General features: G+C 40.0%; 1 protein-coding gene across 2 annotated transcripts; it reads right to left on the bottom strand.

The window, feature by feature from the left end:
• Positions 1-5,266: 5,266 nt before the first annotated feature.
• On the bottom strand, positions 5,267-24,618 carry f8 (coagulation factor VIII, procoagulant component). 2 transcript variants are annotated; one of them, XM_034136987.1, is made up of 27 exons: positions 24,371-24,617; positions 23,193-23,293; positions 22,858-22,980; positions 21,726-21,938; positions 21,135-21,317; positions 18,911-19,014; positions 18,214-18,334; positions 17,833-18,109; positions 17,582-17,747; positions 17,350-17,437; positions 16,600-16,811; positions 16,288-16,432; positions 15,715-15,924; positions 14,190-15,031; positions 13,932-14,074; positions 11,491-11,656; positions 11,072-11,311; positions 10,667-10,895; positions 10,380-10,562; positions 10,077-10,193; positions 9,491-9,562; positions 9,247-9,332; positions 8,974-9,129; positions 8,430-8,574; positions 8,189-8,337; positions 6,047-6,229; positions 5,267-5,855 (listed from the first exon to the last, which is right to left on the bottom strand). In XM_034136987.1, the coding sequence occupies exons 1-27, from the start codon at positions 24,556-24,558 to the stop codon at positions 5,700-5,702; spliced, it is 4,998 nt and encodes a 1,665-aa protein (XP_033992878.1). In that variant the 5' UTR covers positions 24,559-24,617; the 3' UTR covers positions 5,267-5,699. The 2 variants fall into 2 exon arrangements, 1 of the variants encoding a protein (XP_033992878.1); XR_004556512.1 differs by lacking the exons at positions 5,267-5,855; positions 6,047-6,229; positions 8,189-8,337 and having other exon boundaries at positions 8,555-8,574; positions 9,491-9,590; positions 24,371-24,618.
• Between the last annotated feature and the right edge of the window lie 432 nt (positions 24,619-25,050).

Raw genomic sequence — 25,050 nt, 5'->3', positions numbered from 1 at the left:
TTCAATATTGATCCTTGTTATTCTACGCTGCAACGTGCCATGCAATCTGTGCTTTCCCCTCTGCCTGAAACTGTACAAACACTCTGTGAAACAGGATAGCTGAGGGTCTGTACATTATGAAGCTAAAAGTCCAACACCTCATAAAACTGCTACGGGCCACCTCCAGCAACAACACCAGTCATCACTTTCAATTTTTGTGAAGGAAATATTTTATTGCTTTTGGTCACACATGAAAGATATCTTTATGTGCTCCATATCTTGTAGAAACCCTGTGTTAATCGTGCTTATTTTTCATTATCTCGGCGATCACAGCTATAAATACTTTGTTTAGTGATATATTTCTGTATGGTGACTCTTGGCCCTTCCCACTGCCTTACATCAGGAAATATGAGTAATATTTCCTTGCGGGGCTCTGCTAAACTTTCTTTCTCCAGACCTCTAAGGTTGCTGCAGTTAAACCTCTATTGCCTCTCTTCACTTCTTAAAGCTCTGTCCTTCCTGCACAAGCTATACCTTTTTATATAAATACATATACTTCTGTTTTTAGTCATTTTACAAAATGTTCTAACAAGGCCAATGACGCCACAAGATCTAAAATTAAGTCATGCTGCTAGAGAAATTAATGTCATTTTTTGTGTTTTTTTTTTCCTTTGTTGAAGTAATTTTGAATCTGTATCAAAAGAGACACATTTTTTTATTTAACCAACAATAAAGAAGTAATATGAAAACAACCCATGCTAGCCAGTCACTCTTTTGTTGTCTGTGTGCTTTCAGTCTCCAACTGCCTCACGTCCACGCTGCAGGCAGTCATGTTGGAGATTAAGCCCAGACCCTTTTGAATGCACGAAGACGTGAACACTGCTGCTGTTTAGGGACATGTGATATGCTCATTATCACCAAGGCAACGCTGCTGAGTTAATTCAGGCAGCAAACTGGGGAACAAATATATCTCTTATTAAACCATGAGACAGTTATATAACTGATCTGACCTTGTTCTTTCTTTCAATACTTTATATATATATATGATCAGAGAACAAAACAAGAAATCAAATCAAGTGTCGATATTAATATAAGGCAGGATACGGCACATACTGTAAGTGCACTGAAGATAACCTGTCGAGCACTTTGCTTTTGAAACTATAAGACTTCCACTTGTGTTTTAACATGTCTTTTTTATATAAAACAATACACAATGGTATAAGAATCTGAAATTCTCAACTTCTACAGTACACTTCTTTGTGGTTCAGTTTCACCTTTTGAGTGTGTGTCATCGTGGCTTCATAAGCTTTATTTCTATCTTGCCATTGCTTTATCATCCACAGGGTTTCACTTAGTGACCATTAATAAACTACCGCTTGAATGACACAAAACCAATGTTTGGTGAAAATTATGCTTAACTAATATATGATACATTTCTTATTTATCACACCAGTTTGATCACTTATGTGCCATGAATCTAACAGAGTGGAAGGTCTACGTAACATCTTGTATGTCCCAACCTACAAAACCAAAGGATAATGTGTGGGGGAGAACCAGCGAGAGAGTAAGACAAAGAAAGAAAGGCATTTGGATAGAGCTGATGCACCCAGTTGAACAAATAAAAACTCTACTTGCCAGGGCCTGAAGGGAGACTGAAACACCTGCAGCAGCCCGAGTCGATGCTGTAGAGCTCAGGGTTGTCTGTCTGTTCCTCCTTATTTTGGAATAAAATTAATTAGTTAGATGGATACACATTATACAAATACACTGTTTCCATTGTACTGTGAAATACTCAATATGTGTTCAAGCTGGCCAAAAGGTGTCTCCACACAGTGCAGTAAATGTAACACTGTAGATGGTCCAGTAGGGGGCGCCCCTGACTCATTTCTGTGTCAGGATCTGGAAATACTTTCTTAGAGATATTTTATTGCCGTTACACATGATCTTCTGAATTACCTTTACTTTTTGATAGTGATAATGATAACTACATGTTGTCACAAACTGGCTCAGAATTATGTGAGGGAGAACACACATTGTGTTAATAATGTGTTAAATGTTTTAATTAAGTATATTATTCAACTATAAAACAGGGTTAACATTTCTGAAGAAAGACATAATGAAACAATGAAAAAAACCTGAAGCCATCACAATTTAGCGTCATTTCTTATTTCTTTGTCATAATAAACATCTGGCCTCTCCCACATTAGATCACAATACACCACTATTTAATAAAGCATAAATAATCCAATTATAGCGTGCATTTGCAAAGAAAATAGGGGAAACAAGAAAATGGGAAATACACCAGATTGTTACACACACACCTACACACCACACACACACACACACACACACACACACACACACACACACACACACACACACACACACACACACACACACACACACACACACACACACACACACACACACACACATTCTCATTTTGCATAATTCTCGCTAGCTGTGTCCTTTTTCTTGTGTTTGGAAACACACACACACACACACACACACACACACACACACACACACACACACACACACACACACACACACACACACACACACACACACACACACACACACACACACACACACACACACACACACACACACACACACAGTGAGTCACGTCCTTACAACACGAGTGATACATTATGTGTTCATGTTAGTAATAGAACATATCTCTCACTTGTGAGAGGACGTATCAGGTGGGAGGCTAAAAGTAGATGATTTTCTAGGGCAACCTTGAACCTGAATTACGAATGTTAAAAGGAAATTGTGCTGCAGAAGCTGATGGTCGTTTTTGGTTTTCATTTGAGACTGAAAATGCTCCCGTAAATATTTACAGTGTTTCAATGTATACTGTCATTGTACAACTATAGACCAAAGTGTGCACATATAATGTTGTCATTTTCAGTGGTGTAACTTGCACGAAGAAGAGGAACAGGTCTACTTCTAGTTTGTATTATCTTACATCCAGGGGCCTCCTCCAGGTCTTCAGGGGTTCAGGGAAAGAAGGAAGTGAAGTGATGTAAGGAAAAGTGATAAAACTGTGGTGATTTCTTCTGTTGTGTCAAACTGTTTTCCTTCCTGCTCGCTTCATGGCACTTCCTCGCTGATCTGCAAACAGGGAAGCAGATTGCTTTACACTGTTGCAATCATATACCGGGGCCCAGAGAAATGGAAACTCCAGATCACACATTTGTCATGTTGGCAAACTTTAAATCTGAATCTGATGATGAAAACATTCTTCTGAGGTAGAGGCGAGCTTGGGCCTCTGCTTTGTTGCAAACTTAAAGAAAAAACTTTAATTTAAGTCCCAGTCTTTAAACTGTTTTTTTGTACTTTTTTGTCCAAGCCAATTAACCAGAAGTACAGTACATACTAATCCTCTTACACTAAAAGTAATCTAGATTTAGTTCTCATACTTTTGGTCAGCCACTGATTTTTGATACTTTCAGTTCAGACTCAAAATGAAATTATGAATAGATTTGAGACTTACATTAGACAGTATCATAAAACAAGTTGGTCTTTAAGTCAACTCTAATGTCTTAAATGTCAGCGGTTTAACACATTTGTGTGAATACTTTATATAGGATACCAAATGACTGATTAAAAACATATTGATCAATAATGAAAACAGGTTCTCTGTGATGGATGAACTGCTTCAAAAAGTACAATAGTCTGTTACTGTATTTTTCAAGAACAAACTGACATCAAAGGCTGCTTTGAATGTAGCAAGAACTGCACTTCAGTCAGACAACTCACGTGTTTCTTTAACATGGTTATTAGAAGCAGCATATAGTTGAGTTTGGCGTCTAGGCTCGGGCATCATCACTCCACAGATATACATAGCACGATGAGTGATGATTAAATAACTAACCCCCGAGCCTACAGGTGGAAGCTGGGGTGGAAGCTGGGGTGGTGGTGGGGCAGCAAGCAGCAGCGACGTAGAGGTAGCTGCAGCAATAGCAGCAGCAAGCAATGCAGAGAGATATCTGGCAGGTTTAGAGAACCGCAGTGACGCGTCATAAAACCCGGAAGTAAGCTGCGCATGTGTTCCTTCGAGATAGGTAGAGATGGGTAGACATGTGGAGATTATCCGACTAAACAAAACGTGATCCGTCTCTTAAATGTGTCAACCACAGACCTTATTTCGAGCTATTTTCCAAAATCCTATGGAGAAATTGCATTGCATTTTTGTCGAAGGAACCGGAAGAAGTTTACTTCCGGGTTTTAAGACGCGTCACTGCGGTTCTCGGCATATTAAGGAGACTCTGTTTGGTTGGTTGTAGAGTGGCAAGGGGCGTTATGTATGAATGCAGCATAAGTGCTCGAGTTGACTGCCTGAACTAGCTCGCAGGCTTCGCCCCATTTAAATCTGAAAAAAATGAAGTAAATACAACATTTTCGGTTATTGATTAAATCCTGTAGAAGCGGCAGTTTGACCACCTGTGTTTCATACTTTTAATGTGATTTCTCTGTATTTGCTGCAGATACAAACCCAGCAGCTGATAGGTAATCGCTCGATCCCTTCTGCTGCCCAGTTTCATTTAGTTGGGATCATGTGTATTACCCAGTATTCAGTCGGAGCTGCATACAGGTGGTCTGTGTGTTTGTGAGATTACGGCTGGTGTGTTATTGTTTTCAGAGAGATAGAGAGTGATAGCCAGGCATGAGTGTGCTGCTGAAACGTCTCTGCCAACGCATGTCCTGTCCTCCAAACGAAACACCCCCCCCCCGCCGGAGACTTCCTACACCGATAATGAGGAGATAAAGGCAGCTCATGTTTTCATGTTTCACACACTGAGGCCCAACACAATACAGCTTTAAAGAAACAAGCAGGCACACACACTTTTTTTTCTTCTTACTGTTTCCCCTCATCACTTTATCCTTGGCTGCTAAAGTACTTGTTTTTCCTCTGTTTAACACGGCTACTTATTTGAACTCATAACAGAACAATCTTGGAGCAGAGTTGTTGATTGTTTCTGCAGGGAGGGCCGGGTGGAGGCAGATAAGTTACAATTACAGTCCAGGAACATTTTGGACAGATTAAAGACAGATGGGACAAAGGAAGAACAGAGAGAATGTTCTGGAAAAAGGGGAGAAAACTGAAGTAAAAAGAGAAAGCGCTACATCCTCTCCTGATATGAAATGAATAATTTGACAGGAAGCATTGCAATGAGAGGTGTTTCTCAAATGTCCAAATACAAAAACTTAAAAGCAAACTGGAAGCTGGAAGTGAAGTGTGTCCTGTTTCTGTTTTAAATAAATGACAGTGAAACCATTTAAAATTAATGTTTTATATAAACTCTAATAAAGCAGAATACAATCTTCTCCAACAATATACATCAACCATCAAACTTTATACATCCATCTGAAATATTTACACACGTTTTATCTAAAATGGTTTGCTCTGTAGCATAGCAAATACTGTTGCTCTGTTATAAAAAAGATACTATTTAATTCCTATATATAGACTAGATCCTTGTCAAAATGACATCAAACATGACTGTTTGCTAAGTAAATATAATAATCATATATAAATGGATCTTGTAAAAAGGTGGAAATGTAAACAAACATATGGCCTAATAGGAAATAGCCCAAACAAACAGCTACATGTCCTGTATAACTTAATTATGAAATGTTTCCAAATGAAACAAGGATATATTTTGCTACTAAAAAATGCTGCGTGGCCTCCAGGAGTTTACCGAGCGGTGTCAGCGCCCCTGCTGCGTGTCGCAACCCAGGACCTCCAGACGCAGGGCGATATCGTTGATCCAGCCACGCGGGTGGAGGCGGAGGTAGCGGCCAAACAGAGGAGGATCAAAAACATTTAGAGCTTCCTCTTCGAAATCGCTGTTCCCGGTGAATATCTGAGAAAAAGAAAATAAATAAAGAAACAGGAGGTAGATAAAACTGCGCTAAACTCAAACTGAAGACCATGTTTCACATCACACACTTTAATAGAATTCCTATGGTGGGTTGTCAGCTCCATGAGACAGTGAGGGGAACTATGAGTAGTCAAAAATGGATCATGGATTTTATCAGTAAACTGTCTGTGTACCTTTTCTCTCTGGGAGCTCTCCTCCAGCACACTGCTCCAGGAACGTTCATCATGACTGACGGTGACTGAGAACTCTGTCACCATCATTTTGGTCATAATTGATCGCGCTCCTTGCGTTATGACCCCTGTGATTCGTTTTACTCTCCCCAAGTCAACCTGCAGCCACTCGTGGGGGTTGTTGTTCTGGAGGGAAAAGGGCAGAGGAGATGTATGTAGATATCAGCAAGGAAAGTAATGAAAAAAAGCTTGATTCAGATTAAAAGATTGTCCGGACAAAGAAAACAGCAACACAATAACACAGTTTCAGATATACATCTACTTACGTACTTTGTTAACAGCATACTAAAAGTATGTTTACCATGAGTATACCAAATAAATCAAGATCACAAATAGCAAATATCTTGGTCAAAGCATCCACAAGCTAATGTACCTTCATCCAAATCCAATAAAAACAGATAGCAAGTATGTCTTGCATCTATGTCACAGAGCGTAGATGGTGTCTTCCAGCATTTTCAGATGTAAACATGTACATAGATTAGACTGAAGCAAGTTAAAAAACGACCTTTTAAATACGGAGTTGCCAGATGGACAATACAGGCCAACCAACCCTGGCATAGAGGGAGCAATGGGGACCTTAAGATTTGTAAGGAACTTTAATGCTCCATGGTAAATATTATCTAAAGGGGGAAGTCACTGAGAAGACTCATGCATGTATAAAATATTATTGTTGTCAAACTCCTTTTGCATGGCAAGAGAATCAGAACTGCATAAAGGAAATGTGATTATGAAGTAATGTGACAGTGAATTCAAAACCAATAAAATAATTAGGATTGTTCTTAACAGAAAGAAACAGCTACCGGCGGTTGAATTAAGTGCCTGATAAAGGAACGAGAAACAGAAACCAGATGTCGGGATGGCCGAAGGGAACACCACACCACTTCCTCTCCCATATTACTGTTAGGAAACTTAACAACTTGGAAAGTGTTTCTGGCAGTGCCCTATTTTTCCAATGACATGGTGTGGCACCACAGCAAAACCACAAACATTGACCTAATTTACCCCCCATTTTAAATAACTGAATCACCAATAAGGAAACTGTTGCGAGCTCCAGGCTGTGTTGGTACACTTTGACATCAGTGCTGGATGTGTTTACAGTTCTGAAAGAGCCCACTATTGATCCTATCTATCATTGTTATTTTAAATAATTATTCATAAAGGTAATCTCCTTGAGACACAGGGTCGCATTCTCAAGAGACCTGGTCAAGACATTGCAGACAGGAAGACTTTCAACTAGTAAGTTATACATGTTGTTTCCCCCTGCTGTCAGTCTTCATGATAAGCTAACTGTTTCCTGGTTGTACATTCATATGTATCAGACAGATATGAGATCAATCTTTCTCTTGGCAAGAAAGCTATTCATTTGCAAGTACTGGTAAGATGTTTTTAGATTCCTCTCAATCAGTCTCCGCTGACAGCATTGTTTGGAGTTGTTAAAGAAGCTCAACTTCCAAAATATAAATGAAATGCTATTGCGTTTGCATCTTTGATAGCTCGACGACTAATTCTTATTAAATGGAAGGATGAATCACCACCCACCCATACTCACTGGATAAGAGATCTGTTGCAGTTTTTGCATCTAGAGAAAATCCGGTCCACTCTGAAGCTGGATTGAACTCTTTGAAGATGATTGAGTATAGATTTCAGTGTTGCTGAATTACAATTTCTAAAGCAATATTGTAGGTGTTGTATATATTTTGTCTTTTTGTTTCTCGTTTTATTTTACATTTTTGTGTGTCTATTATGAGAACGTGTATACTTATCTCATTTACTCAGTTTTTTTATTTTATTTTATTTATATTTTTTTGTTGTTTTCTTTCATGCTGGGGTGGGGGTGGGGGGTTATATTGATCTGCTTTTTGTCAGTCTGGTTTAAATGTGCACTGTTGCATCTACAGTATGTATTTCACTGCTCAATGATATTCTGTATGATTTTTCTTTATAATGAAAACTTTAAAAAAGAAAGTGTTAAAAAAAAGAAAGCTATTCAGAGTTTTTTCTTAAATGTCAAAAGTCCTTTAGCTTACTCTATCACTCGGGGTGTAAATGACATGGCATTGGGTCAGTATGTGTGTTTTTGTTCACCTTTGGCCTCCAGGCGTTGGCGCTGCCTTCCCGGTGGAGCCGGGCGAGGCTGGGTCTCCAGCTGCGCAGCAGAGAGGAATAAAATGATGAAGCACTAAAGTTGGAGTCAGGAATCAGTCCCCACTGGAGCCCGAGAGGGAGGGAGCAGCCTGATCACAAACACACACAGATGAGTCATTCTCAACACTTAAATAAAGTAAAATGAACTCCATTAATTGCTACTGCTGTGAGAGCAACTCACTGTTGAGATCACAGCCCAGCAGCTCCAGGCGGAGAGCAGGCTTTTGCTCATAGTTTACAGGCTGAATCCTGACATAGCGAGCCACAAATGGGGGAATGAAGGGGTTGTTTTTCACCGTGGAGCTGTCCATGTTGCCATAAAATACCTAAAAACAACAATTAAACCATTAACATAAACAATTGACTGCCTTGACTTTATATATTAGAAAATGAAAAGCATGATATCATGGTTATGCAGCTGCTCAAATGGTCCCCTGCTGAACAGCAATATTTTTTTAATTGCACAATATGTATCAATAAAATGTCATGGGTTGAGTCCTTTTTTCAAAATCGTAACTTTTAACGCTTGCCTACCTGGTTTGATTTTCATGGATCAACGAAAAATAAATAAATCTACAATAAATCTTGTTTGCAAAGGCTAGGCAAGATAAAGTGTTTCAAGATCTTCCCTGAGTCAAGCAGGGGGAAGGAGTTTTTTTGTATTCACTTCAGCCTAATTTCAAAATGCTAAAAAATGAGAAAGGGTTAAACAGGAGAGAACGTACTTTGTTCTGTTTGGTTCTGTTTCCTCTGTAAGTGGTCCAAGTCTCCTGGTCGAGGCTGTAGGAGACGTTGAAGAGTACGATGTATTTGTCTCTCAGTTTGGAGCTGACTCCCTGCGTCTGCACACCGTGAACCAGAGTGGGCCTCTGCAGGTCAACCTAATAACACACACATTTCACTGTGTTCTCTTACTGTTTCACACATGGACATTACACAGAGGATATTCAATTAGGATGTAGCATCACAGAGTACTAAATGTAACGTTTAACTGTTACCTGTATCCATGACATTCGGTTTCTTCCTATCCAAGCATTGATATAACCCGACTGCTTCAGCCTCGCCAGCCTCGGCTCCCAGTCACCTGGACACATGTAAAGATGTTTTATTATCCAACTCAAGTGTGTGTTATCTACAGGGTTTCTGATTTAATTAAGTGGGTGTTTTCTCAGGTGCAGATATTGACACATGAACAGGGTCTCCTTTGTGTATTTGACCTTTAATATAAAAAGGCAGTATTACCTATGTGATCTGACGCTGTTATCTGGGAATCTTCAATCCTTCCAGATTTCATCCCCAGAGGGACAACACATACTGCATGTCAGTGCGAGAAAGGTTCCAGCTTAAAAAATGCATTCCCAAAATTCATTTCTGTGGACTAAATACATCTGGACAGTGAGAGTAGTTGTGGAAAAGTAAACAACAGCTTCCTGGATACAAGTTTCAGTCAGTGTTACAGTACTAAACTAAACATTGTCTATTTGGACAGTTCTGGAAATGATGACTTATGTGACTCCACAAGTTTACCTCAGATCTTCGACTTAGCAATATAGGAAATCCTCATTACACAATAGCAATTTACAGTAAGGAAATGTGTAGAAAGCTACTCAGGTAATTCATACAATGTGATATAACAATTCAAAGTGCAGTAACAAGAGTGTGGGCAAAACATACGACTGTGAGCAATAACAGTATCAAGTGTTTCCTATCAAGCTGGACTGAACTGGTGTGTTGGAGAAGGTTAGACTGATTGGTTGTCCTTAACAAAAGGTCAGGGGCACATCTAAATCAATTGATTTACTACACTACATCTTCGGCTCAGACCTACGTGGATCATAGACCAGGAGTTGGGCCCTCATGCCAGCCAGCTGGTGATCTGCTATAGTGCACTCCACCAGCCACGTGCCAACTGTGGGGGGTCTCATCTCCACCGTGCCAAACACTCCTGGTGATGAACAGCAATACATGGAAAAATCAGAGTCAAGAATATTGTTCTCAATGTTCAAATAAGCTAATAACTTAAATAGAGATAAGAAAGTGATGGCAGCTTTTTAATGTTTTTAAAAGTTTCTAAATATATATCAAGTACATACATGTGAAAAAATGTGTGTGTGTGTGTGTGTGTGTTTACCAGGGAAGAGGTTGTAGACCCCCATACGGTGTTCCTCCTTTGTGTGAACAGTGAAAGGCAAACCATGAAATTGCACAGCGTGGAATTCTCCGTCACTTCCCACATTGAGCAGGTGCCACCTGACACGCTTGTGCTGGGCGATCAACAGACCAGGAAGTGTCTCCGCCACATAACCATTTATTGCTAAGGAGAAACATAGGCATTACTTATGAGAAAGAAAAAAAAATGTGAGGCTACAGAAAGCTCATTATAACATAACACCCAACACTAAACCTTATTTTCCTCACCTGCAAACTTGTTGCTGATGTGGTACCAGGGGTCCTCAGTGTTGGCCTGACAGGGGGGGGCACAGTGCTGCCGCAGGCTCTCTTCCAGGTACCAGCTTTTAGTTTCATCAAAGGTGTGGAAGAGGAGAGCGAACTCCTGGACGTCCCGCTGCGTGTTCTGACGAGTCCGGAGAATACCGGACTTACAGATCACCAGCGGACCAATCAGACCCGAATGAAGGTCCCTCTCCTGGAGCAAAGTAAAGCAATACTTGTTTTCTCTTGATCAAATTACTATAAAATACGTTTTTGAGTCAATTTAAAAAGAAGTCAATTTCTGATAAGATTAAATACAAATGAATACATATATACATTACATGTTGGTTAACCGTGGAAGATAAGGTTCAAGTTAAAGAGTCATCAGACCTTGTCCACAGTGGAGTAGTAAGCCCCCGTCTTGCAGTCAAATTCATCGTCGGTGGGTCCTTGCTTCCTGGTTATCTTCCAGTTATAGGTCCGTGCCTCCCCAGGGGCCACAGGCTCTCCTGGGACCCCGAGGGGAGCCGAGGGGGCCGGGCTTTGGCCCATGCCGGCCCCCTGGCTGCGGTCATAGACCCCCTGAAGGTGAAAGGAGTAAGGCCTGGATGCCTTGTTCTTAAAGATCACCTGCAATAAGACAGAGGGCAAAAGTTGAGTCACCAAGCACAAATAAAAAGTGAGGATTTTGCAGCATAATTGTTTCATAATTGTTGGAATTTCATGAAAGAGAAAGAAAAAGAAAAAAGGTGGAATAGGAAAAAAAAGTTGTTTAATATTTTAATTTGATTGGCAACAGTATCACTCACAGTGAGGAGGTCATTAATCTCGGCTCTGATGAAAGGTCCCATGATTCCCAGGTGTTCGTGGGCCTCTCCTCTGCCTACAGGTCGTAGGAAGTCGATATCGCTGTAGGCTCTGAACACCACCTTCTTGTACTCTGGCAGGAACTTCCTCATCCCTCGACGCATCTCTCTAGAGAGGAGCTGAGTCAATAATGTCGATTGCCCTAAACCTAGTTGTCACAATCCTGGACATTGCTATCAAAAAACCAAAGCATTCACCACCTTCATTAGCATGCTAACGTACCAACATTAGCATGTCAGCATTCATATGAATAGCTGTTGCTTCTAACCTGTTAAGCACTGAGCCTGTTTTTCAGGTCTCAGGCTCGAAAATGACATTCCCAGAACAAATGACCATATCTTCCCTTCTAAAAGGGTTAAATTAATAATCTTTATTCTCAAAGTAATGAAAATCCTGTAAGTTGGATGTAGAAAAGTCAGAATCAATATAGATGTTTTTTATTTTAAAGAAAATTCAGATTTTACATAGTAAAAAACTGTAAATTATAGTGTCAGTCCAAAAATTATTTTTTACTTATAGTGAAAACTACCCTTGGATGATGCGTTAGTAGACTAAAAGCTTTAGGAATCCAAAGTACAACATATAATAAGTACCCTGTATCAAGATTGATGCAAAACAAGTGAAATGTGACCTTTTTAAGAGAGATTTAGCAAAAAAAAAACACTTCTGGGGTCATTTGGGTGGATTTGACCTATCTCTGGCCCCCCTTGCTCGATTTTGATGAATGAAATCTCTTTATAACCGCTAGAGCCAATGGAATCGAGGGAAAGTTCTATACACACCAACACGTTAACAAATAAGGAGTGAGAGTGACGCGTGACCAAAACCGGAAGCTGCATACACTCTGGTGGCTACCATTAGCAGCTAACTTTTTCGCTCCGATCTTTACATAAAAATGGAATTATGGATTATAAATACTTTTTTCAAAGGCACAGATACATTATTAACCTATGGATCAACAGTTGTAGCCTTTCGTTTTAATGCCATTGAACACGTCTTTTGATCAGATTGACAGCTACGGTGAGACGATCTCCCGTAAAAGCTCCGTAAAGGTACGTGTTGTGATGTCTGTGTTTGCTTCCCCTGTTGCAAGTTCGGATCGCTCAGTGATGATACTATACCTATATAATCTGTGGAGTCTCAGCTTTAATCGGATATATTGTATGTGCAGCTACGATAAGTAATAAGGGTATCTTTATCTTGAGTTGTGTGCTAAAGTGCGTTAGCATTTTTTCGCTTAGTGCTAATTCAGAGGCTTGGTATTACCCTTGTGTTTTGTTTTGGTAAAAATGGTTCATATCTTCAGTTAGCTGAGATTCTTCCCGTTAATCTGGTGCTACACATTAATAGTTACATAAATGTTAAGAAGCCCTGAGACATTGTCTCGAAAAAAAAAACGGTGGGAGGGGTCCAATGGGGGGACCGTCGTCCTTAAGAGGCTAAACATGTAGATTTATAGGTTTTTTTCACTCTAAAATTTGCAAATTGATACATCAAAACATTTAGCATTATAGTGTAATAAGGAGAGAAGAGAGGAACAAGTTAAACATAAAGAAAATGTTCTCGGAAAATGTGAAAATTGCTTATTTTTCTGTCTTGGATAGGATTGAAATATCTGTTAATTTGAGGATTTGTGTTTCATTATCTATAGCCATTGATCTTACTATGTTTGTTTTCCCATAGTAGTTATTTTCTCTTAACATCGTGAGTGTTGTCACAGTGGGCTATTGGCTCATTCACCATTGTGTCACCTCATTCTGCCATAAATAGGGACTCAAAATATATATTTGAATGAAAGCTGGGATGCTCCGATCGCCAATTTTGGGGCCGATCGCCGGAATCAGTATCGGCCGATACCGATCGGGGCCTATGGGGATCTTCCATTTAAAGTGATGTTTAAAACTCAGCTAATGGGGCTCATTCACTGGCGCTTCCACAAACAACAACCAACATAATTATTACATTCAAATTAAGTACATTATTCAAGTTTACATTAACTTTGGAAAATAACACGGGAGAAATGAGCGGAAGCACTCTCTTTTCCTCTCTTTCTCTCCTGACAGCCTGTCAGTATCTCATGCAGCTCACTGATCCAGTAATGAGTGACCCAACAGTGAAGAATAAATATATTTATAACTAGTTTAGGCGGCTGATCGATCGGAGCATCCCTAGTGCTGACAGTAGGATTTTTTATTTAACTTCAACAAGCAGATCAAAATTCCTCGTATGTGTAAACCGACTTGGTAATTATACCGATTCTGATTCTGAAAACCGTTTAATCTTTTCTTGGCAAAAGGGTAAGACAGTGAAATAACTCCCCAAAATGGAAAAATGATTTCCACAAAGGTCCAGCATAGAAACCTGGATGAGCTATTATTCCTACGTGAGTTTGATGAGCTGATGGGGCTTCCTGATGCCGTAGTCCCAGCTGATCTCCTCTGCTGCAATGTAGTAGTGGCGAAGTTTGGGCTGTCCGGAGCGCAGGTCCATGTTATCTGTGGCAGATGAATCTAAAGTGCCATTCACCTAAAATAAAAAATGTAGCATTTATTGTGGAAGAGGGAGAAAGCGTTTTACATTTGTGACACTTATGGAATAATATATACTTAATAAATGTAGAATATACGGGAAAGTTGGCTACCTCTTGGCTGTAGTCATCATACTCGAGGGACAGATTGATCATGTTGTGATCAGCAGTGTAGTTGTAATCCAGATCCAGCAGATCTGATGTAAGTCGCTCACGTTCAGCCTTAACGTGGTTTTGTGGTATTAGGTTTTGATGCATTTCTTCTGAAAGGCTTAGCTCTAAAGGTGAGATCTTCTCGTTCAGCTGTGGATTGCTTTTCAGGAAGATATCGTTACTCTCTTCAAGATCTTCCTTCGTCCCGTTACTCATGCTTGGTGTTTCACTTTTTTCCTCTGCTTTTACCTTGACTAGAGCGTCAGTCGTATTTTGCACTTCCTCTCCGATCTCTATCCCAGTTGCCCCATCTTCTGAGGAACCAGAACCGATATCTACATCCGTCCAGTTTCCCTCTGCATTTCTTTTAAACCTGCTGCCGCGTCCTTCAGCTTCAGTTTCATTCTGAGAAACCGTCCAGTCCCCGTCTCTTTCCAATTCCTCCAAAACATCCTGTGGGATTCCTCCCTCTGACACCATGTCAGGATTTTGGCCTTCAGCAGATGATACTATCACTTTCTTCAGCTGACATTCATTATCAGTAGTGACATTTTCACTTGAAGTGTTTACTGATTGAGTATTGTTACCAGCAAGAGGATTCCTACACACTCGAACCAACATTGTGCGATTTTCAGGTCTTCTGCCCCTCGGCTGTTGATCTAACTCATCGATATAGTCAGAGATATCGCCTTCAATCCCATCACGACTGACTAGGTCTCCATCGTCACTATGGACAACGGAGTAACTGATGCTCATCCCTCGGTTCTTCAGTCTGCCATCATAGGCACTGATCTCCCACTCACCTGAAAGAAGACATTAATATTACTGAAGAGCAAAACACAGTGGTGCTACTTGACACTTCAAAACACCTAAAATCAACTGTTTACTATGTTGGTCCACAAATTGTAGGTTTTGTATGATATAGAAGTACCTTTTGTGTCTTGTGTGTTCTAATGTCTAAGTTATTCTGATTATACTTTTTTTGAAAGCCACTTGGGCCACCAAAGCAGGCATTTAATATTCTAATGATCATTTTTTATCAGTGACAGTTAGATTGAACTTAATTCACTTTTTTGGAGGAAAGGACCTGTTTGTCTTTATAGAACCAAGACAAGTGCAACAACGAGGGAAAGAGATAAAGGGCTGAACATGGGACAAAGGTACCAAGACCAGATTCAAACCCAACTCGTTGCAGTTTTATGTAACACACTAAATCCACTCGGCTACTATAGCGCACATGTACTTGGCAATCCTATTGTATGAACTATTGGTGTCAAATGTCATTGCATCCTATCTGCAATTTCAATTAATTATTTGAAAGTCCTACATTATTGTTTACATTGCTGAACCTCCAAGGTACAACTAGCAAAAACTTCAGGCTAAAATTACTTCCATAGAGAGTCTGTGGCCTTTAAGGAAAAAACATTAACTAATGAGCTACTTAAAATTGGATTTCACCTGCCAATAAATTAGACTACAATCTTACCCATCAGCTCAGTCTCCATGGAAACAGTCATGCCTGTCATGGGGAAGAGGGTGAGCACGGACTGGTAGAGGCCTTTGTACTGGAAGAGGTTTCCCGTGAAGTAAACCGAGAGGAAGTCACTCTGGCTGCCCACGTTGGCCACATGCCAGAAGGCAACGTCTGTTTTAGACACCACGAACTGACGGCCGGAAAACATGATGCCGTTAATACCTGAAATTTAAAGGGAAATTCACATTTATTAACTTAATGATTTGATGGCACATTATATATAATGAAAAAAAAAAAAATCATACAATGAAAAACAAGTAATGTAATACAGGAATACCTCTTTGTGTGGACATAGCGGCAAGGGATTTATTTGATATAAACAATATAAAATACATACAACTATAAACAATATTTTTATGATCACAGTGTACAAAATGACAACAGGAAAGAGTGCCTTCAATTATCACTTGAATATGCCTCTTATGGCCAAATAAAGCAGTTGCTGCAGGTTAAAATGAGTCTTTCTTGATTATTCCACTAACAATGGCTTTAAGAAGTACATGTACGGATGTGAGGTGAACTTACTGTAAATGACATTAGAGTCGTAGAATTCAGGATCTGAAGTGTTAAGTGAGTTTTGGCTAGAGTTCTGCATGTTTTCATCGATGTACCAACTTCTGTTCTCATCAAACACAGCAAATATCAGGCTCCACTCTTTATCTGAGCCCAACTGCATGCAACAGTAGATTCAGAGAAAGAGAAATGGTATTACATTAGTGCAGGTTAGAGACAACATGGCAGTTTGCATCTTTTACATTTTGAAAGGATATTAGCAGATAATAATTTAACAGTGTATCCATTTTATTATTATTATTATTATTATTCTGTTCTTCTGACCAGTCGTCCTCTGGTGTCCATGGTCTCGTGCTTGCAGATGAGCAGTGTGCCCACCAGCCCCGAGGCCAGGTCCCTCTCTGGGGAGACGCTGCTCTGATACAGCTGATTCAGACACTGGGGGTCTCCCTCCAGGGGTCCGTCATCTATAGTTAGCCTCCAAACGTAGCCAAAGGTCCCGTTGGGGGGAACTCCCATGGAGCGCAAGTCCTTCTCTGTTTAATAGATCAGATCAGATTAAACTTGTTGAGAACTTTGGGTATTTGCAGCAACAAAAAATGAAGCGAGAATGAGACAACACAGAAGTAACAATCATGGTGCTCTAAAAACATTAGACATTCCCCTTTTTTTGCCAAAATTACAGGTTTTGAAGAGGGAATAAACACTTGCTGATTGAGGATAAAAAAATATTAAATTCCCAACAATCAGTAATACGGTTTCAATGAAGCATGATTTAGACTTTGGAATGGGGGGAAATGTCATGCTTTGTCCATCTAACTTACTAACAGCTTAATAATTTATCAACGTTAACCAAAGCTTTGGTGTGACCTACTCTTGTAAAAACACTACCTACATGTTGTTCTGCCGCTGTAAGCATCGATATCTGCAGACCCGTGACACAATAACATGCTCTGTAGATTTGTCAGTTTCTTATCTAGCTTTGAGTTTTATTGCGATCTTGTATTATTAATAATGATACAAAACATAATGAGTTTCCTCTGGTTCATGAATCATGTCATTGCTTAAGCTTACCAGTTGCATATCCTGGCAGTGGAGAGATGCTGGTGAGCCCATTGGGATAGATGTTGAAAGGGCGACTGGCCATGTTTTTGAGAGTGATCTGGAGATGCAATTCAAACAAGCAGGAGATTAGAAGAAAGCCATTCAAAGTTTACTTCTTTTTTTTCAATGATGGATAACTTTTAGTTTCTTAAATTTGTATTTATTTTAAAATCCAATCTGCATATTTTCTGTCTTCACTCACCTGGATTTGATCTTTGACTTTTCCTTTCAGAAGAGGACCAAGCAAAGATTTGGAAGGGTTCTTTTTCTGAGTGAAAGATCCATCTGTGTACTCCACAAACACCGCCTTTTTATACTTGTAACCCAGGTAATGGGGATGTGAAGGCAAATATCCAGACTGCAACTCACTATTATGTCAAAGAGAAAATAAACAATCAGTTAAAGTTTAACTTTCTGCTATTCTTCTTCTTCCCCTCTTTCTATCTTTCCTACCTATCTGTGGGTTTGAGATGACGGGTGTAGTCCCAGGTGATCTCTTCAATGGCGATGAAATGCTCCCAGGTTTTAGGAAGCTGTCCCCTGCTGGCTCTTGCTTGCAGTTTCGGTTTCTTAGGCTGAATGCTTATGGTGTTGAACCAATTCCCATCTTCATAACTGTAGTCATCACTGCCGTCACCGTAGTCCTGGTGTTTGACGTTACGCATATCCGGCCCCGGCAGCTTGACAGGCTCGGGGCATTTCTCCACCGTGAAGAGAGCGTTCATACCATCTGGGCAGGAAAACAGTGCACAAAAACAACAAGAATTTTTATTTGAAAAGAAAATGTTGAAACTAATTATACAAATTCTCAGAGACGTATCCGGCCTTCGTTACCGTAGCGGTGAGCATGTATCTGACAGCTCATAAGGAAGCGGCCTACAGTAGCGGGTCTCATTTCTGCTGTGATGAATGTCATAGGGGTCACCTCCATGCTGACTTTACGATGGTTCAAGACCTAAACAATAACAAATTGAGAGTTCATTTGTGAGCTATAGAGGTGCCTGCCGAGCTAGGCTAGCTGTTTACCCTTACTTTTAAATGAGTGTTTTTAAATGCCATTTTATAATATGTTTCTTAATGTTCTTAATGTCTTTCATTTTTGTAAAGCACTTTGAATTGCCTTGTGTTGAAAGGTGCTATATTAATAAACTTGCCTTGCCTTACTTTCACTCCTAACGCTAAGCTAAGCTAATCACCTCCTGGCTTCAATTCTTTACTTAACGTAGAGAGATTGTGCATTTGGTAGAAATATTCTTATCTAGCTCTCAGGGGGAAAGCTTATTTAAAAAAATGATAATACTATTCCTTCAAGCAAGCTACATACCATTAAACAAATAGTTTAATGTTGCTAGCATGTATGTAAACACCTTTTTACTGCTGTTGTGAAAGTCTTCTGCAACTCAATAACATTTTAATAAAACATGGAATTTTTTTTATTTTATATTTAAATATCTGGAGTTTAATGAATGTCCCCTTTATCCAGAAAAGCTATTTGCTTGGACTTTTATGTGAACACTTGAATTAATATTACCTGCAGAGTGTGTTCCTGAAACTGAATGGAGTGGATTTCTGGAGCTGTGCCCATCCCAATTACATGCCAGAACACATGATGACGGCTCTGACAGATTGTCAAACCTACACAGAAAATATATACAGAGAAAATTAGGTCAAAATACCTGTGCGGACCCCGTACAGCGCAACCTCCCCTGCTGAAAAAACCAGCATAGACCAGCTTAAGATGGTTGCTGGTTTTAGCTGGTTTTAGCTGGTTTTAGCTGGTTTTAGCTGGTTTTAGCTGGTTTTAGCTGTGTTAGGCTGGTTTAGTTGGTGTACCAGGCTGGACAAGCTGGCCAGGCTGTTCTTGCTGGTTCAAGACCAGCCTGGTCAGCTAAACCAGCATAGCCCAGCATGGATGTCATGTTGCTCTATGCTGGTTTTAGCTGGTAGTTAAGCTGGATGCTGGTGAAGCTGGTATTTATGCTGGTCTACCAGCAGTCTTGCTGGCGAAACTGAAACAGACACAGACAGACAGAGAGGGCGGGACACGGGGGAATGGCGAGACGGCAGTGGTTGAAACAAAGCGGTATGTTTTGAATGGCACTCGAGGAGTGAAGATCAGTTGAGCGTTTCTGTGACTCCGCCCAGCGGCTGCTCTTTGTAGGGACAGTTTTTTTCTACTCAATGATACAGACCATTGTTGAGGAGATGCAAAACATACTGTACATGAGTTGGGTCCGACATATACTTTGAGTAATGTTACTTTGCTGCTAAAAAATGAAACATTATCAGATGAGGACATCACCAAAGTGTGTGAGTCTGTCAGGGGATTTGATCTGTTCTTTGCATGTCGTACAGGGCCTATGTACACACTGCTCTGGTATTAATTAAAAATATAATTGTAAAATGTAAGTCTCCCGCTCTTGTCATCGTTCAGGCTTTGCATTTGAACTCCTATGACTGGTTGCGGACTTGAAGGGAACGACTTCCTGGCCTTCCTGACATCCAGGAAAATTGTGAGATTCTAATCCATTTCAATGGCAAAAGCAAGTTATTGTTTTTAACTTTTTTAATATGCGCCCCTCCAAGACAATGGTAGGGGAAACACTGACAGTGTAGAAATGTCAATTAAATTCTTCTGACCTGAGCTCCTCCAACAATGCAACATATATAATAAAATACAAAAATACAAAATAAAAAGTAGTGCAAAAAGTTTATATACATGTAATATAATAGAATATCATATTTACAAGAACAGAATATGAAATTAAATAATGTAAATTAAGAAAAAAGAAAATACGGTGTATTGCGTGGATAATAGACCCAATCACAGTGAATGTTCAAAACTAAATTTAATACATTTTTCTTTTTCATCTCACAGTGCACATATTTAAGTAATCATAAGACAAAGCTAAAAGTTAATCTGTTTTCCATTTCTCTTTTCAAGAGTGCTTCAGAGGATGGCTGAATTCACAAAACTTGGAGAAGACCGAGAGGGAGAAGTTGGCCGGTTACTACATTTCACAAAAAATACAGGACCTTGTGAAAAGCGGAAAGAAACAGTTGAAGGAAATTGCTTAAAAATATGAAGTAATGGGTGTTTTGAAAATGTTTTCAAATTTGTGTTAATGTTCATTGTGTGTAATAAATTATTCTCCTGCTTCTGATGTATGATAATTTATTTACAGACAATACATTCTATACATTCTGGTACCTTTCTGGTAAGGTAGGTGCTCTGATCTGAAATGATAGATGTTAATTGAGCTACTGCAATTGGGTGAGAGTGTTTCATCATCATATATGACCAGCTTAACCATCAAGTAATCCCAGCTAAAGTTCTACTCAAGATCATACCAGTCTGACCAGCTAATGGTGACCAGCTAGAACACTGTGACCACCAGCTTTTACCAGCTATCCTGACCAGCTAATTGTGACCAGCTATACCACTGTGACCAAACCAGCTATCCTGACCAGCTAGACCACTGTGACCACCAGCTTTTACCAGCTATCCCGACCAGCTAATGGTGACCAGCTAGACCACTGTGACCAAACCAGCTATCCTGACCAGCTAAAGTGTCCAAAACCCCTCTTAACCAGCAAACTAATCCAGCCTAATATTGACTGGTTGGTTTACCAGCCTGACCAGCCAGACCAGCCTTGTTGGTCTAAGCTGGTTTTTTCAGCAGGATCGATACACAGTGTTAGCAACACGACAACATGGAACAAACACCATGTCCACAGCCGGTCTGGTTCTTTACCGGGTAACGTAGAGTTGACGTATCCATTGATGGTGTGGTATTCCTTTCTGCCCATACTCCTCTTGAACATCTCTCTGCTCTTCCTCTCTCCCACCTCTCCATACCAGCTCTTGGTCTCATCAAACACGGCAAACAGCAGGACAAACGCAGGATTTCTCCTCTGGCCATCATCTGTGAAGGCACCTGGAAAAGACACACAACCATACACTCAAAATATGTGAGGACAAATATGAGAATATGCTTGGGATTCTAACGCACAGTTTAACATCACAAGAATATCACAGTAACTTCACTTATTTTCTAATATCCCTTTTCCAAAAACGTTGTGCAGAATGAAATATTCCAACAGTTTATGTATGGGTTGCCCAATATTTGTTTACTGTGATTACTTCACTTTTCCTTTAGGATGAAATGTGTAGTTTTGAGTTAAAAGTCTAAACAAGTAATGAAAAGGTATTATTGATATAGTTTAAATCAATAAAATAGTTTGTAACCAAATGTGAGTTTAATGAGTAAATTATATTAACACACAAGACATGAGTGTTTTTAGGTGAAAAGATATGCTGGGTATTTGCCCTTTGCCCTACTAACTTGATTTGCAGATGAGCAGAGCACCAATGAGTCCTGAGTTTACATCTCGGACCGTGTCCACCTGGGATGAGTAGGAGTAGGTGAGGCACTCGGGGTCACTGGAGGTGGGACCGTCATTTGGGCTGATGTCCCACACGTACTCATAGTATCCTCCAGGAGAGACGGCATCATCCTCCTTCTCCTGGCCTGCTGTGGAGTCATCGTACCCGACTCCTGGAAAGAAAGAGCCATAACAGCATGAATCCTCAGCAGTAAACGTACAAAGTTGGAAATCTGATGTCACTGCCTTTTGAAAATGAAGGACATTGAAAATAACATTTAAAAGAATACTGAAATACAGAAATTATTTAGTTACATTGCAGGAAACACAATTATTAGAAAATTAAATAAAGGTGGGAACATTTTACTGTTAAAACCATACTGTACAAAATCAAGGTGAAAGTAAGACCACATTTTACAATGCTGTAAAAACGGGGAAGCACTGACTCATGATAATGTGAGATAATGACGTAAACCGGACATGTGCACACAGACAGACATACACACACCCCACAGGAAGCATGACAGGTGCAGCTTTCCAGATTATAATGAACTCCATTATAGGAATTTACCCTGTGGCAGGAAGACATGAGGAGTTTACAGGAACTGACTGCTTTGGATCTACAAGAGCATTGGGATATATGCCAAATTGCCAATGCCTTCTGTAAAGGGTATTAACTTCCCAAAGCTTCTCAGATGAAGGATAGTTGTGTTTCAGCTGGATTTGGTTATTGAATGGCAGCTTAAATCTAGCCATGATGCTGTAAGACTGACCGTTGGGCTCCAACATGTTGCACAACACCTGCACACACAAGATAATGATAACGACGGCTCGCTGCCACTTCTCAAGAAAGAGGAGGCAACTTTGTTGGCCCAAAATGTACTTAAAAAAACCAAACATCATATGAGTAAGAGTAATTTGGTTTTCTCCTTAAAGCTTTTGAAGTCCAAGTAAGTGTTTTACCATTGACTCATCTAAGCTGTAACATGGATATCACATTAAAAAGCAATTATGAGTCAAAATGCTGAGTCAAGGGTTAGGGTTAAATATTGTTCAATGGATGAACTCAGCTCTTTTCATTCAGTTCTCTACCTTCAGAGTGTTTCCAGTAGGTGACCCCCACAGGGCTGATGCTGTAGGACTGAGACGCCAGGTTTTTGAAGTGGACCACCACCCTGCCCCCAGCACGGGCAACGATCACCGGGCCTAGAATACCTGCAACCAGACACAAGGTGCATACATTAGTCATCCATGACCTGCTAATTTAGGACAAAAGAAGCATCCTCTCTAACAGAACTGACAACTATAACGTGTTTTTTTTTGTGTTGAAAATGCAGGCAAACACTATATTTTTCCACAACATCCATATCTTAAAATGTGTGTCTTGACTGAAAAACTACATTTTGACCTTTTCAAAGCAGACCTACCTGTCCATGCTGGCCTTATCTTGGGGACAGTGTATGTGGAATCGGTATACTCCCTGTAGACGGCCTTGACGTATTTCTGAGGAATATCTTTAGATCTCCCCCTGAAAAAGTAAGGAAACCAAACTAATCAAATAACCACTTAAAAAACAGTCCATTGAATAATTACCATCCTAATGGATTTTGAGTTTTCTGTTTCAAATAAGTTATAAGCAAAACAGAAGCTTAAAGGGGACCTATCATGCAAAATGCACCTTTGTACGTCTTTTATACATGAATATGTGTCCCCGGTGTTCCAGGGAACTCACCAAGTGTCAGAAAACACAACCCTCTCTATTTTCCTCCATACCCAAATCTCTAAAAAAGGGGCTGCAACGGATCTGATAAAAACTGATCCAGATTTGAACACTGTCCTGACGTCAGGACGGTGGCGCTACGGCTATTGGGCCAACTCCACCAATCAGGAGGAGACAGCCACGGCCGTTGCCGTTCGAAAGCGCTGGAGACGCTGTAGTACATATGCCAGGCCTGTAGGTGGTGCTGTTCTCAAAGAATCAGCCCTTGCAAAAACAGGGCTAAAAAAGTGCAAATTAAGCGAAATGAGGCATGGCTAAAATGCATGATCTGTTTGGTATTTAAAAAAAAAAAAAGTATAAATATGCCTTATATAGGTATGGTCCTACACTATATTATTAAAATATAGCATGATAGGTCCACTTTAAATAGGAAAATAAGTTAGCCTAAAACTTATTGTCAGATTTTTATATACAAAAATAAGGTTTGGCTATGAAGTCATGAAACAAATTCAGGCTATCAATGAAACCAAACCATACCAATTTATTAACACAACCACTTAAAACCAGCCCTCATGATCAGTATATTTAAAAACGTGTACTTAAACCTATTGTCAGATTTTAGTGAATAAAATACATTTTGAATTGGATATGAGGTAATGACACAAATACAGGTTATCAATCATACCAAACGATACCAAAAATTCTAAAACACAATCTAAAAAGCCATCTTAATCAACATTTATTATAGATTGTAACTTGAGAGTTTATACAAAATATAATCAAAACACGACTTTGTATTGTAAGCAAAGTAAGATTTGAAAAAACTAAACGGGTTTACATGTAAATGACATAATAGAGTGAGATGCTTAAATTGGGATTACTCACCTTTGGTCGGCTGTTGGGTCAGCATCGTCAAGGTAAACGTAGTCCCAACCGATCTCTAACGCCGCTATGTAATAATGCTGCCCGGCGGAGGGGCTCTGCAGCCCGGCGGAGGGAGTCCGCTGCCCGGCGGAGGGGCTCAGCTGCGGCAACAGCAGGAGGAGGAGGGTCGCGGCTCTCATGGCGGTCATCTGCACCGAGTCTCTTCAGACACTGCCCCGGCTCTGCTGCTCCTCCTGCGGGCTGAAACATTTAAAGGGAGGGGGGGTGGAGAGAGGAAAGGACAAGTAGGGGAGCTGGGGTTGCACATGGGGGCGTGTGATGGTTGGAGACTGTGTGGGTGAAATTGCGCGCGCTCTGCTATGATAAATTCAAGTGTTACTTTATTGTCCCAGAGCAATCATTTAATCCTAACACACATAAAGCAAGAACAAATACCTACGAGTATGCCAATAATTTGGAAAAGTTGTTCCTATTTTGACCATCTTGAAAACAATCAATTAATTAGAAAGTTGTTAACATTTAAAATACTTGCATATACATTTATGTATTGCCATTGCCAATATGTCAAACGTTACATTTAAGCATTATTGCAAAAAAGACAAGAGTGAAATTATTGTTTATATTTGAGCGTTATAACTGGTATAACCAACCATTCATAAATACACAAATTACAATGTATG

This window comes from Trematomus bernacchii, unplaced genomic scaffold (assembly GCF_902827165.1).
Source record: "Trematomus bernacchii unplaced genomic scaffold, fTreBer1.1, whole genome shotgun sequence".
NCBI classification, from domain to species: domain Eukaryota; kingdom Metazoa; phylum Chordata; class Actinopteri; order Perciformes; family Nototheniidae; genus Trematomus; species Trematomus bernacchii.
The sequence above is the reverse complement of the archived record's forward strand: the minus strand, read 5'-3'. Positions and strand labels throughout refer to the sequence as shown.

Bases quoted from the DNA above. Each gene is read 5' to 3' on its own strand.
- f8 (XM_034136987.1), bottom strand. From the start codon at position 24,558: ATGACCGCCATGAGAGCCGCGACCCTCCTCCTCCTGCTGTTGCCGCAG. The intron at 17,438-17,581 runs GTGAGTGAAGAC...TTGCATCTCCAG, and splicing joins AAGTCAAAGATCAAATCCAG to ATCACTCTCAAAAACATGGC. The intron at 15,032-15,714 runs GTAAGATTGTAG...GTCTTCTTTCAG, and splicing joins CATGGAGACTGAGCTGATGG to GTGAGTGGGAGATCAGTGCC.